The sequence below is a fragment of the Sinocyclocheilus grahami genome, unplaced genomic scaffold, assembly GCF_001515645.1.
Source record: "Sinocyclocheilus grahami isolate Dianchi unplaced genomic scaffold, SAMN03320097.WGS_v1.1 scaffold83.1, whole genome shotgun sequence".
Classification (NCBI taxonomy): domain Eukaryota; kingdom Metazoa; phylum Chordata; class Actinopteri; order Cypriniformes; family Cyprinidae; genus Sinocyclocheilus; species Sinocyclocheilus grahami.
Window position 1 is genome coordinate 1,204,621 of NW_015505262.1, and position 15,213 is coordinate 1,219,833.

At 37.4% G+C, this 15,213-nt stretch overlaps 1 protein-coding gene and 1 long non-coding RNA gene across 5 annotated transcripts in view; one reads left to right on the forward strand and one right to left on the reverse strand.

The window, feature by feature from the left end:
- The window catches only part of LOC107586525 (zinc finger protein castor homolog 1-like), an 82,400-nt gene that overhangs the window by 34,423 nt on the left and 32,764 nt on the right, over nucleotides 1–15,213 (forward strand). For all 4 annotated transcript variants that reach the window (XM_016273932.1, XM_016273934.1, XM_016273935.1 and 1 more), the window contains exon 2: nucleotides 11,453–12,025. In XM_016273932.1, coding sequence (XP_016129418.1) covers nucleotides 11,453–12,025 — 573 coding nt within the window. The remainder of the gene's footprint in view (nucleotides 1–11,452; nucleotides 12,026–15,213) is intronic.
- The window catches only part of LOC107586527 (uncharacterized), an 8,569-nt gene continuing 309 nt past the window's right edge, over nucleotides 6,954–15,213 (reverse strand). The window contains exons 2-4 of the long non-coding RNA XR_001609372.1: nucleotides 7,598–7,651; nucleotides 7,453–7,494; nucleotides 6,954–7,377 (exon numbers count right to left, since the gene is read on the reverse strand). This is a non-coding gene — a long non-coding RNA (uncharacterized lncRNA). The remainder of the gene's footprint in view (nucleotides 7,378–7,452; nucleotides 7,495–7,597; nucleotides 7,652–15,213) is intronic.

Here is a 15,213-nt window from a genome sequence, read left to right on the forward strand (position 1 = left end):
TCAGGCCGCCCAGCAAAAGGCTGGAGCCTGGGACATCATTTAAACATGGCATGTTATTTTTTGGGATTATTTTTTTATTAAGAAATGACATGAGCTGGACTCAAACATCCAGCATCTTCCACATGTGCACCACAACTCAATATGTCAGCGCATGCACTAACCACTAGACTACTTACTTTTTTATTTTATTTTAATTTATTTTTTTACTGTACTTTACTATATATATACAGTGGGTATGGAAAGTATTCAGACCCCCTTAAATTTTTCACTCTTTGTTATATTGCAGCCATTTGCTAAAATCATTCAAGTTAATTTTTTTTCCTCATTAATGTACACACAGCACCCCATACTGACAGAAAAACACAGAATTGTTGACATTTTTGCAGATTTATTAAAAAAGAAAAACTGAAATATCACATGGTCCTAAGTATTCAGACCCTTTGCTCGGTATTTAGTAGAAGCACCCTTTTGATCTAATAATTTTACTATAAAATACTGTAAAATTTATAAATTATTATTATTAATTATTGAGTAAATGTAATTATTTTTTGTAATTAAATATTGTATTATAATTACCTTACCTTGTTTTAATAAAAATCTATTTTATATTTAACAATTATTAATGTTTAAATATACTGTTGTTTTATTATTATTTTTATTCAGTATTTTTATATATATATATAAAAAAAGAAACAAAAAAAAAGTCTTACCTTACTTACCTTATAATAAACAATGAAAAGTGTAAAGTGACATTTCCTGTTATACACTTCCTGTTATTGAACTTATAGGACTTCCTTTTATACATCACATTTAATTATCTGTTATATTTTTCTGTGTTTTATAATTTGTCATATAATAATGACATTATTATAATATTGTTATAATTTTTTGGTGTAAATTTCAGGCAAATTTCCAGAAGTCCCTTTGATATACATCAAATGTAATTATCTTTTATTTGTCTATATTTCTTTAATATTTTATATTTTACCATCTAATAATATGAATATAATAATACAACTATAATATATTAATGATTATAATAATAATATATTTTATTGTATTAAATTAAGATTTTCTTCATCTCATAAAGTGTGAAACCATAATTTTTTTGTGTGAATTTCTGGCAATAAATTTAATTCAGAATTATATATATATATATATATATATATAGCTCCAACAGAGAAAATGTGTATTTCTGTTACAAAATGATTGATATACAGTACATAGATGGAAGAAAGATAAGCATGGTAGATACTGTAGCAGAATGAGGCAGAGGAAGAGAAAAGGCGAGAGAGGAAGAGGTTGGTTTGGTAATTACTAACTCTGTGCCCAGGCAGTGGAGGACAGTGTGTGAGTGTGTGTAGGCTCTGGTGCTCCGATAATGAAGGGTTACTGTTGCAGATCTGACAGCGTTAATCTCCACATCGTCCTCGCCTGGTATTTACCCTGCTGGGGAGAGAGCGGCAAGCCCACCTGACAACACAGTTTACCCACAGCCAGACACCTCAGGCTCACACACACTCACACACATCCCACATACACGCTGCACCAGGAACAGATTCAGCAGCCGTCCTAATCTCGAAGACAAACCACAGCAGAAACCAAAAAAAATTACAGGAAACATGGAGGAGGAGGAGGAGGAGGAGGGGGGGGGGCATTTTCTTCACCTTTTTGTCAATCTTTCCCTTTTATCTTCTCTTCCTCCCATTTGAAGTTTATGAAGTACTGTTTAAGCATTACAGAGGTGCAGACAGAGGAATATGAATATGCATCGCACCATATGGTTGTACTTGCTCTGGGACTAGGTGTGTCCAGAAGGTAGAACCAAGTTAATGCATTATTCTCCCCTCAAATGATCAGGCTCTTAGTGCCGTAGCGCACCGCGGCCATGTGTGCATGGGCCTTACTGGCTTTGAATGATGTGGTCATGCAACTGGCCATCCTGGATGAGTGAAAGAGGAGAAAGACAGCGAGAGAGTGAGCCGTGCTGTTTTTTTTTTTTTTTTTTTTTTTTTTTAGTTCAAATGCAAAAACCCTGACAGAGTCGTGATTAAAAGTGATATTTCTGACACGTTAGGATGCGCACAGGAAGTAACCTTCTCCAAAGCCTTCATTATTAGATGCATGACAGACCTGAATATTTATAAAATATGCTTTAATAATTGATAACAGCAATCTGCTACAGTAATTCATCAGATTTGCACTTCAACAGAGTATCCGTTTTCATTTTAAAATAATAATAAGTTGAATGCTAATGCAGGTGAAATGCAAAATTGCAAACCATGTGTGGCTGAAGCTCTAAATGCATTTGTGCCCTTTTTAGTACATTGGAAAAACAATGGCGTGTTAATGATATTGCCCTCGCTGCTCGTTTAGAAACTGTTATCAATGTCTGTGATCATTTGTGCACCGCTCGTTTTGTTGTGCACTGAGCTGTTGTGCTGTTTACTTGTGTAGCTTCCGTTTGAGGGCACATCACAGCTAAAAAATCAGGAAACCAGCCTGTTTTAGTGTAGAATATACAAGAAGCTGATGTGGTTTTATCAAAAGCATATTCTTTGTTTGAGTCAGTATGCAATACTTCCTCTTGTGTTCTTTGACCAAAATAGCACACACACACACTTACTCACCTTTTGTAAAGCTTCTTTCTACTCATGATGATTTCAAAAAGAGCAGCCACAGCCTTTTTTTTTTTTCAAAAGTGTATCACAAGTGTATCATTTTGATTTTGTACACAGGTATGAAATGTTCTCACTTTCAAACTTGAGTTTGTGAGTTCTTGCAAAAAAATGCTAAAAGCATTTGGCATCTTTGAGAATGACTCCTGTATTTGTAGGTGTGTAAAATCATGCACATCACCTTGAAATAAATATATAAAGCTGAAACCATTGACAATAACAGTCAGAAGTTTGCATGTTAAACATATAAAGTATATAAAGTCCAGTACACAGGGAGTAGCCATAAATGATGTTGGCAGTCTAATGCTTCAAATAAATACATTAAATAAAAAAAATATATATATATAAATAAGTGAAATATTAACTAAAAGTACCATTTTGCAAATTATTTCATATGTAGCAACAATTTGTTTTTGTCTACTGATTTTTCTATTACTTTTATGTAATTGTAATTGTGTGAAACATTTTACTGGTAGTGTACATATATGACGCTGTGCATATTCATTACATGTTGTAGATCTGAGTGTCTTATTGCAGTTACAGTAAGTGCTTTGTTCACATTGTTTGTGTTTTTAACCAACACATATTGCACGCTTCACAGGATGATTCAGATACTTCAGTCTTGTCAACAGACCGCATTTCACTGTAGCAAAGCCTAGATTAAAAGAGTTCAGGTTTGTTTTAAAGAGGTATTGTTGCAGAAGGGAACTTAGAGAACTAAAAGAGTCTGAACCTGAGAAGTTCAGGGGACACCTGCAAATTGTTCCTCTGTGCATAAAAAGTCAGAGTCTGTGAAGCAGAGCAAATGTTTTAATGGTGGGCAGGGATCGAAGCTGTCAGCAAGGCTTCCTGTCTGGAAATGTAGCTGTTTTTTTACTTAACGTTACCTCCTTTTCTCATTTCTGAAGGAGATGTGCAACAGGAACTATAGTGTGCAATAAAATGCAAGCAGAATTTGAGAATATCACTTCAAAAACATTCAATGAGCTACGGTATCTGAAAAACAAATGTTAAAGTGTAGCATGGAAATCAGTTAACCTACAAGCAGATTTTTTTCTAAGAAAACCTAGGGTAAGTTAATGAACTCGTAAAAAGCGATAAGATTTCTCAAAAGAGAAAGACTACATTTTCAATAAATAATATGCAATGTTGAAATTGTTTAATTTGTGTACTTATACTATATATATATATATATATATATATATATATAAAACTTTGTTTCAACACAGAAACAAAAATGACATTCGATGATGTCTTTAAATTACCCAGAGGCTTTGCTGCATGGCTTATTAATTCATTCATTTTTTTAACAGCAAGTGTCTTAAAGCCTGTCAAAATGTCTTAAGAGTCTTGTTAAAGAAGTGCCACAACTCATATCTCTTTAATGAAATTCATATGCTGGTGAGAGGGGGCATGTCTAAACATCTAAACAGGTTGCTTTTTAGGTTTCACACTGAGGTTATCTGAAAGGGCCCTCCTTGATTGACGTTATCTGGCTTGACAGCGCTTCATATCAAGGTTAACCTGGCGTTCGAAGGCCGAGAGGGAAAGAGGCAGAGGAAAGCAGAAGAAAAAGTCAGACATCGTCCGGGTCCTGCTCCTCTCTGCCACTCTTTCCCTCTCTCTCACACGGCAGGTGGAGGTTTCTGCACTCTTAATTGATAACTAATCGAGCGGCGTGTGTTGTGTTTCCCCTAGAGGACGACTCTAATGGTGGCTTGGCTTACTCAGCAGCGCAGCTCCGGAACCACTAAATTAAATATATCCCCACAGATAATGATTCTGAGTGACAGACTCCGGTCTGGGTGGCTCCAGCGGCCACCAACCTCTCGTTGTGCCCTTGCACTGGAGGAACTAGAGTAGCCCACGCTCTTCTGTGTCCGCTCGCCTCCCTAAAGCCTCACGCTAACCACTCCTCGTGACAAAAATACATCTCAAGCAGTTAATCTGAGCAGATATCAGCTCAAGTGTCCTTCAGTGGCCACAGGGAGCCTCTCCTCATAACCTTGATTCCTGTCAACTTCTTGCTTTGCACACAGGCTGCCCTGTGCCACGGTTCACTTCAATCAAACTTCCACCCAATGGGTGATGAGACCCTCATGCATTATTTTTAGTTGTAAAAATCTGATTATTTTACAGTAGGCCCTCTACAACCATTGATGTTTTAAGGAGTTTGTTCACCCAAAAATGAAAATGCTGTCATTATGTAGTACTCACCCTCATGTCAGTCCAAAACTGTGTGACTTTCTTTTTGAAAAATACTCTATATATATACTAGCAATCAAAAGTTTGGATCCAGTATTTATTTATTTATACATTTTTTAAGAAATGCTTTTATTCAGCAAGGATGCATTAAATTGTTTACTTTTACATTATATACATTATTTACATTATTAAATTTCAAATAAATGCTGTTCTTTTAAACTTTCTATTCATCAAAGAAGCCTGAAAAAATGTATCATGGTTTCCACAAAAATATTAAGCAGCACAACTATAATAATAAGAAGAAATGTTTCAAATCAGCACCAAATCAGCATATTAGAGTGACTTCTGAAGGATCATGTGACAATGCTAAAAAAATGTAGCTTTGAAATCACAGGAATAAATTAAAATAGGAAATAGTTATTTTAAATTGTAAATACAGTATGTTTTACAGTATTATACAATACACCACAAAAACACATTATTGCTGATTTTACTGTATGTTGATCACATAAATACAGTTTTGGTGAGCATAAGTGACTTTTTTCAAAAACATTTAAAAAATCTTACTGTCCACAAACTTTTGTATGGTGTATTTTGTAGTTGTTTTTTTTGGTCCATACAATATGGGTCCAATGATTTTTAAATTAAAGAAAGAAGAAAATCAGTCATACAGGTTTGAAACATCATGTAGAGTAAATTATGACAGGATTTTCATTTGTAAATGAATGAGGCCCATTCTTTAGAAAACACTGTGCCAGCTGTGAGACAGACTTCCTTTGCAAGTGCAATCAGGGCACGTGCAGAGCCGTTCGGATCACCTCAGACTTTACTTTTCCCTATTCCAGCCCTTCTGTCCTCAGGGGACGTCTTAAATGCTTTGTCTTATAATTAGGCTTCAGGGATGTATTTGTTCTCAGAATTGAAGGGTTACTGCCTAACTGTGCTGCTTAAACAAAATATTTCCTTTTCCGTTTGTGTGTCAAAATATGCATCTGCCATTTTCTGTCCATTGTCCTCAGTAAGTATGTGTGTGCCTTTTTTTCTCCACGGCTTGTTTGTTTTTGTTACCTGCAACGGGATGTAACTGAATTATTGTATGTGGCAGAAGGTTTCAGTCTGGCAGAGAGAGAAAAATGAGAGGGTGAAGTCAAATTAGGTCCTTCAAGGTCAGTCCAAAGACAGCATGCAACATGCAAGGTCACATTCCAGACTAAAAGCAATAAGTGCTTTATTGATGGGGAAAAAAACACACTGCAAGCAAGCAGATGTGCAACGGACTGATTAATATTACAACAGATTTGAGTGTGTGTGTGTGTGTGTGTGTACTTGTGTGCATGCCCTATGCATTCATATTTTGCTTCTCCAAAAAAACAACAACTTTAAAGTCAGGGGGAAAAAAAGAGAAAAACTCATGAGCATAATTGTTTTGTCCGGATGTGTATCTCCCACTAAAAAATTGATCCCTGCATGGGAATCTGAAAAATCCATTAGAGTCCATCAGACAAAAAAAAAGGACAGAATGATAGAGTGTGTATGAGTATGAGCAGTTTATCAAACCCATCATAGTTTTGCCATTAATGCACACGTCAGCTGACTTTTAATTTTTGGCACAACTTCTTAATGCAACAACTTGCTTTTAGATATCAGAAACCGCTGAAGTGTCATATAACAAGACTAAGACCAAAAGCAAAACTATTCAAATAAGTATCATAGAGATGTGGGATTCAGGGTTTCTTTTAACCTTGTGCAGTTCTGAGAAGTTTTTATTTGTTTTGTCATATTTGCCCTCATTTACAGTACACTGCAAACCAGGTAAACCTGCCCTGTGAGCACCGATCCTCCCCGCTCATACTGTGATACCAAACAAACCTGTTTCAAAGCTCAAATAACCATCTTTTACCTTCTAATTCTCTTTCTTTCACCTCCTTTTTCTTTATGCTTCACCTCAGCCTCTCCTTCCATCTTTTCCCGCTTTAAGCAGCAGTTGGGAATGGCATTGTTTTTAATCATCAGAACCCAGAAATTATTATTATCGCCTCTGATGCGGCAATTAAAACTTCAGGTCAGAGGCACAACGAGCGGTGATCAGCAGCGAAGCTGAGAAGTTTTAATTAGACGATCAGAACCATTAATGCACAAAAAAAGGTGTGCGCTGGGAAATTAACGTGAACGTCTTAATCAGGGTTACCGACTCCGAAGAGGAGTCAAGTGAACAGAGAGCAAAAAACAAATCATTTCCGCACCACTGGGACAAAACTCAATTAAATATGCATGCAGAAAATGGAAATTCGGAGCATCAGCACAGACCGTTGGAAAAAATACGGCAAATTCCATAGACGGGGTCGCAGACCTGCTTTATTGTTATTCTTGTGTAATAAAATCGAAAGAGAGGCCAGATGCTGTGGAATGAGGGTGTGTGGAGAACAGGTCCGATGCTGACTTTTCCGCTCCCCTTCCCCCAGAGCGATGGGAGAAACAAACTACTTCCTGCAAGCTGTAAATTAGCAAAATAGAGAGAATTATTTCAGCATGTGTATGTGTGTCCGAGTTTTAGTAGGTGAGGAAATACCTGGGAATCTGCCTCTCGGAGGGCCCCATCTTGTTGCAGTTGCTGCAAATAATGAGAAACTCCATTGTAAATATGCAAAATAAAGCACTAAGGAAGGGCCAGGAATAGGTAACCGTTCTCATTTCTTGGTTTATTTGACATTTACTTTAAGTTTGCATTTGCAGAATCCCCTGACAATCAGAGGTCCTAGATCCTCCACCTGGAAAAAACAAAAAAGACAAGTTAATTTATACACATTCCAGGTCAGTTAATCTGTCAAAAAGATTATAATATCAGAATAAAGCTTTTAAAAGTCAGGACAGAAAGAAACTGCTCTGACAGGAGAATATTTAAATAATGAGGAATAATCCAACGCTGTCCAGGCCTGTTCCATTAATGAGTGCTCTGTATTATTAGGGTTTTGTCCTTGCATTAGTCAGCGTATTTTGAAAGTCTGCATGAAATCAGACAGGGCCGATCAGAGTGTTAGATCACCACTAAGTCGAGGGATTCGGGTTTAGCCAAGTAAACAGAGTTTGTTTCTAGAACAATCGCAGCAGTGGATGCCTGGTGAGAAGGAGAATGTTATGTCCCTGCTTTAGCGTGCATACTCTTCCTGTCAGAACAAGAGAGAGAGAGACGGAGAGGGAAGAACAGGACACGCCAATCTAAGCAGTCATTAACAGCCACTTCCTCACTCTGGTGGGCTGATTGCAGTCAGCACACGTTCGTACAAATAATGCACTTCCAACGGCATTATTAGGATTTGAAACACCACTTGATTGGGCATGATATCATTCCGGCACATAAACAGAAGCTCCGCATTAAACGAGACAAGCAGGGCCCTGAGAGCTACGTTCAAGGCAGCTTCTCTGTCATTCCCGGCGTCCTCCGCCTCACGGTTCTGAAAAGAAACAGGGCTTGTGGGGCCTTTGATGTGCGAGTAGATAAAGAGAAGTAGCTCTCTCTTATTGTCGAATCTGTTTAGAATAGTTTCTTGACTTTTTCGCAAAGGTTTTCTCCTTATACAGTAAAAGCATTACGGCAATTCCAGCTCTGCACTATTTCCAGTAAAAAAATATTGTCAGCATTAGAATAAACAGGACCTCTTAAAGAAAACAAGCTTTTGCTGTGATCATCCCCACCGTTTGTTTATTATTCAGCGCTGACAGGCGTCTTCGAGGGCCTGAAATAAAGAGTGTTTCGCTGAAACACGTTTGGACGCATCAAATCACTGAGGTTTGCTGTTTGTTACATCTATTTTTCTTAACATGAGTGCCTGTCTCTAGAGTAGTGAGAGGAATCCCAGAGGAGAGGCTGTTCTTTTATCTGCATCCCTACTGATTCTATCGCACTGCATGCTATCATGAACACAAACGACTTGGAGTAAATAGCGGTGTTACCATAGCAATCTCCATTGTTGGTCAGAACCGAGGCATATCTATTGCCAGGCATGTATTTAATGCAGCAGCTACTAACTGGTTTACCGTGATCTTTTTTGAGCTCCAGAGCATCTCATTAGTGCCCTGATCCTCTCTCATTTAAAACCTCAGATCTCATCTCTAGACAAAGATGTCTTTCAAGTGCACAGCCTTATTTTTTTGTAAAAGTTTAGGAAAAGGCTGTGCACTTGAAGTGTTTTTTCATGTGACATTTATTATATATATATATATATATATTCATACTTAATATACATACATGAATATGATTCAGGTTATAAATAATCGTTTTCTTTTAGAATTTTTCCTGTAAAAATTTTCTTTTCATAACTTTTATTTTTACTTTATGAATAGTAAATAAATACAATAGTAAGTAATGTGTGTGTGTGTGTGTATGTATATATATATATATATAATTTATGTTATAGCTGTTTGTATATCTTTTAATTAAATTGTTTGCATTATTTACAGTTCCTTATAAAATTACCAGCCACTGACAAGCAGTTGCATTTACTCACGAAAGCAGTTTTAGACAGTGTGGGTGTTGACCATGGGTGTTTTGATTGTTAAAAAAAAACGCACATAAATTGTGGGTAATGGAAGGAGATCGCTTCTCAGGGGTCATTTCCTACAAGGAAAAGCGAGATTGCAATGCAAAGGAAATCACTAGTTAAAGAGTGAAATACTGAGCAGGGTAAACAGTAAATGAACTTTACTGTTACGCCCAAATGACCTCAATCTTCCTTTGGAGGTGTTCTGAAAAAATACTTCAGAATTTATGTTTCCACTTCCTAACAGTTTTTGCAGCTGATTTTTTTCTTCCTTTTTTGGGTTCAAAATTGCTGTCCTCAACTGGATGACCTCTTCAACCCAGGCCTTGCAATTTTCTAAGGTAAAAATGAGCACATCTGAAGCATTTAGATGCATATGGTGCAGTGCGGAGCGTACATAATTCCTCAGCTCATTGTTTCAGAGAGGAAGTTTTGAGTGTAAATACAGTAACTGAGAAAGCATGTGCCGGGGGCCACAGGGTGCATGGCACATCTAGTATGTAACAGGCTAACCTTGAGTACCTTCAAAATTTATAATAATAAAATATATAATAATTAGATTTTACACACACACATCAAAAACAATATATATTGTCTTGTTAAAGCATCCATTCGAACCCCAACAGCTTTTGTATTGACAGCTTCATGAGATGGTTAGAAATAGCTAATTTCAACACAGCGTCTAACTACCAGCTAAAGCGTTCCACAGACCATTATACGTCCCGAAGGTTTCCCATTCTTTATTTACTGCATGATAAACATCTAACGTTACGAGCGGGCTCGATTTTAAGCCTGGAAAACCTATTAAAAGTGAACTTTGCTAAATCTTTGCATCAGATTTGTGGTGAAAGGGTGACTTAGCAGTGAGAGAATTCTGCCCTTAAAAAGGCATCTCTGGATATGGACGGTCCCAGAACAGCTGCAGGGGGGAGTTGACACAGGGATAGATATTATAGATAGCACATTGGGGTGAAATAGCAAATGACCAGGCCCATGTGGAATCTTCACATGCAGATTTCTGCAGAATTATTGGAATGTTGAACCGTGGAAATCCATGCTGCTCTAAACTGGAAATGCTCTCTGTGTGAGGCAGGTACTATGGAGTGAATCTATTGCGAACCCGAACCATGTGTGAATGATCAGTTCCAGTACACTCTCAACTGTCTATTCAAGGGGGATCCACAGGAAGTGTGTATGTCTGACTGGTGTTTGACTCTTAAACCACTGTTTTGATCTAAATGTCTACTGAAATGAGAATAGCTGTCAATGTGGTAAAAAAAAAAAAACTGTTGGTTTGGTGATCTTCTGCACTGTATGAGCAGCTTTAGGGGGCTGACAGCGAATTTGAGTGACAGTTGTTGAAATGAAAGCAGGCTGAGCGAAGGGAGGTGATGTGAGGTGAGGGGATGGCAGCTACTTTTTCTCTCTGTGTTTGTCTCTTTTATGCTTTTTGTCTCTTTCTTTCTGCTTCCAAATGTACTTTATGTGCTTTCTTATACTCTTCTGTGCTCTCGTCCCTGCGCTGTCAGAGTTAAGGCTCATATTGGCAGGACACTGGGCCTCTTTAGGTGAAGAGTGTCTTAAGTGTCAGGCTGTTTCTATTCTGCTGTCATGTTCAGAATTAAATCACACTGTAGTGGTGGCTTGACTCACTGTTTGGGGTCTGATTGCGATCTAGTTTTTCTTCTCGGTGTGTAGGAAGAGATATTTCTCTCGTTCCCTATCTCACCTTCTCTCATAAAGTAGGTGTAAATGACACCAGCAATTTACAGACACGCATGTGACTTTTTCTTTATAATTCTCTATTGTTGTGGAAAAGGAGTGCCAGTGTGTATCTAGGAGTAACAGCAAACAAAAACTTAGTTAAAATGCACTAAGTTAAACAGGTTTGTGGTTTTTAGCGAGAGGTATTGTGGTTAGCTTGAAGCTTGGAAGGGTGGTGCAACCATTATCAAGTCTGTTAACATCTTCCATAAATCTTATTTTTAACCACTAAAATGTTCTTTCTTCTTCTTTTTTTTTGGTCAACAGCTGAGAGGAGTTTATGCACTGAAAAGACCTCAGGAAAATCCACAATGGCCGCCAAAAGGAAAGGTGGCCTAAAACTGAATGCGATCTGTGCCAAGCTTAGCAAGCAGGTGGTGTACGACGGCAGTTCCCAGAATAATGAGGGAGACTCAGATCTAGTGGACAACAGTGAGCGGGGCAGCTTGCAATACGATGAGGGCGACAGACCTGAAAGTGACTTCCCGGAGGGCCTGACCCTGGGCCAGAGCCTTGAAGAGGACCAGAAACGGCGTGAAGCCATTGAGAAGTGGGTGAACGGCGAGTACGCTGATGATCCGCAGTCCTTAGGTGGGGGCGAGCACAGGGGACTCAAACCCAACAATGGAGATGATAGTCCCCCTGAAGGCGTGTACATGGTACAGCCTAAAGGCTGCAGCGATGACGAAGACAACACAGAAGAAGCCGAGACCATGCCCGGCTCTCACGAGGGCAGTTATCATGAGGACAGAGACTCGGAGGGCAGCCCGCAAAAGGACGACAGCTACCAGCCCACCACTGAAGCCACACCCCCTCGCCAAGCCCCCTTCACCTCAACAGGTATCACCTCTTTCTTTTAGGATGATGTCATTAGTATTCATAGGTATTTGTACGTTACATTTGCACACACATTTTTGGACATTTATGTATGTTTGTGTACAATATCAGCATTTTGACAGCATCTCAGATAGATAGATAGATAGATAGATAGATAGATTAACAATAAAATGATGTTAAATTGTTAAAGAAATGTAATGACATTAAAAATATTACATTTTAAACATTTAATGATTTAATAACATTTACATTTAATAAAACCAAATAAACAATAAAACCAACCTTTTAATTTCATTAATTTATTATTCTATGAATCTCAAAACATTTGTGCAATTTCAAAGTTGTTGATATGAAAAAGCATTTACATTTTAGATGCTGTCAGTATGTTGATTTTGTGCATTTCAGCATCTAAAAAACATGCAGATCTACACTTGACATGCAGTACAAATGCCTGCGAATACTATTAAGATCACATTGTTCAGTATTTTTCTCTGTGTAGCCAAAACAACGTGTGCATAAGCAAGATAAAATCTCTCTTCAAAGGCTTTGCCAGCTCAGTTTTCACAAGTCTTACTTTACCTGTGTGCTTTACAAGCATAATTACAGTGACACTTTGACAGGGTCACAGCGACACAAGTGCAGTTCTTGGTAAGAGAAATCTATAGTTATAACATGAGAGTAACTGTTGCCATCCGCAAACACATAGAAACAATCTGCATTGGGAAAAACAGGAAGTAAAAGAAGAAATTAATTGTAGAAGAGGCTTATAGAGACTGGAGCATATGTATGTAGCAGCCGAGGGGCCAAGAGTGTTGGCAGGCCGGCTAAGCTTCATATTACACCCAGGATTACACTCTGACTCTTTGATTTTCTATAAGCTCACAAAACGTAGCTACCACAGACCCATTTACATAGTAGACCCGCTCTGCAAAGAATCCAGGTCTCTATCAGTTCAGGAGTTTAAATCCTAGAGATTGAGAAAAAGTTGTGTAAAGCAAAATCCTTATGAGTGGCCCTTAAATCAGCATGGAAAGAAACAAAGACTGCATTTACTTCTGTATTTGTAATACAAACATCTAGACAACATGAAGCACGCATTGCCATCCTTCAGAAAATGAGAACAAGCAAGCAAAATCTGCAGAAACTGACACAATCTCCACTTTAAAACCTCTGTGAATTTTCACCTCTGACTATTTCAGGAAGACTGCAGTACTCAACAAAGGTACAGCAAGACAGAAACTATGCTAGATAACAACAGGAGATGAGAGATATCACTTCGTTTAAAAGATGTTTCTTTTCTCAGATAGCTACCGAAATCAGGTGAAGCTGGTGCTTTTTTGTTAAATGCTTTCTTCTTTCAGTTTTTCTTCTGCTTTGTTTTTTTTCTCTTTTCATTCTTACGGTAGAAGCACCTATATGTTTGTGGCCTCTATCACAGAAGTGGGACCAAGAGTTTCTGAGAAAATCAAGTATTTTCCGGCAAACATGAGTGCTTTGTGGTTTTAATCAGTCATTTTGTGTTTATTTCATGGTCATAAAGAAAGCTGTCTGTAAATATGTGTTTGTGTTGTACACCTTTGCTTTCATTGGGCCCCGGCTGCTTCTGCATCTCAAAATGAAGAAAAAGCATTTGAAGACTGCAGTGAGCAGACATTAGTCACCACTTTTGTCTTGAGTTGTTTTTCCCTCCTCTATCTCTTTGTTGATTGTAACTAGGGCATCTATACTGCCATGTTACTGAGCGGCTCACAATTAAAATATTTTTTCTTCCCTCGTGCTGCTGTCTTTCAAAGGCTGATGCAGAGCGCACATAATTATGCATATAAACATAGTGGCTTAATTATCTCTCACAACATCAGTGACAATGTAATTAACAAACATCGCAAGATCAATGAGAGAAACTGCGACCTTCAAAACATTTAACTCCTCACATCAGGGGACTGAGCAGAATCCCTATCAGCATAAAATCGCAGAATGCCTTTCCCATAGCAGTCAACTGCAACCAGGCTAGGCAATAGATCATGTAAAAATATCAGTGAATCAAATATTATACATATATTACATAATGTTTTTTCATTATATATATATATATATACACTGTATATATATATATATATATATTACTCATATCTTTTTGAAGTATATAAATTATATAATATTTTCACTTACTTTTATTTATTATAAATATATATATAATAAAAATATGTATTATTTAGAAATATAGTTTAGGAGAAATTCTAGTTGAATAGAATTAAATTGTACTTCTAGTCCTAGACCTACTAGACCTGCTAACACACCTCGACATTCTCTTCATATTCAGCCTTTATGAACAACCCAGATGACACTTAATTTTTTCAATTAGCTGAAGTGAAACAGACCAGCCAAAGATGTTTGTTAAAACTCACAATCTAAATAGAGTTGTGAATTTAGCCCTATTAGCTAACCAGCTAGCTGGATTTAGCTACCTTTAGTTTTGCTAATTTTGAGTGGTTTTAAAGGGATAGTTCACCCAAAAATGAAAATTTTATGTTTATTTGCTTACTCCCAGGGCATCCAAGATGTAGATCACGTTGTTTCTTCAGTAGAACACAAACAAAGATTTTTAATTTGCAGTTGCATTCTGTCAGTCTTATAATGGAGGTGAATGGGAATCACGGCTTTGAGAGTAAAAAAAAACATACACATACAAAACTAAATTAAACCCAGAGGCGGACAAAGTACTCAACTCCATTACTTGAGTGGAAGTACAGATACTGCTGGTCAAATATTACTCCATTACAAGTAAAAGTTGTAAAGACAGATTTTTACTTAAGTAAAAGTACAGAAGTACTTGCTTTTAAAAGTACTTAAGTACCAAAAGTACATTTCCTTTTTTATGTCAATGCACTGTTTTATTGTTGTACGTAATACTTGCAATACTTCTGAAGCAACTTAGAATACATTACACCTGCTGAATACACTGACTAGCTTGTAGTATCTTTGGAATAAAGAGCTTTTAGAATGTTAAAAACATATGGGGGTAAAGAATTAACACCCCTACCCACCCCCACAAAAGCAGTATGGTAGTGATCTCACACAGCTCTGACAGTGTGTGTGTGCACACATATGTGTAGCCATTCATCCACAATTGAACAGAGTGGACAGTGAAATGCTGTAAATACAGAGTGATAAAGAAGAAAAAAAAATCAAAC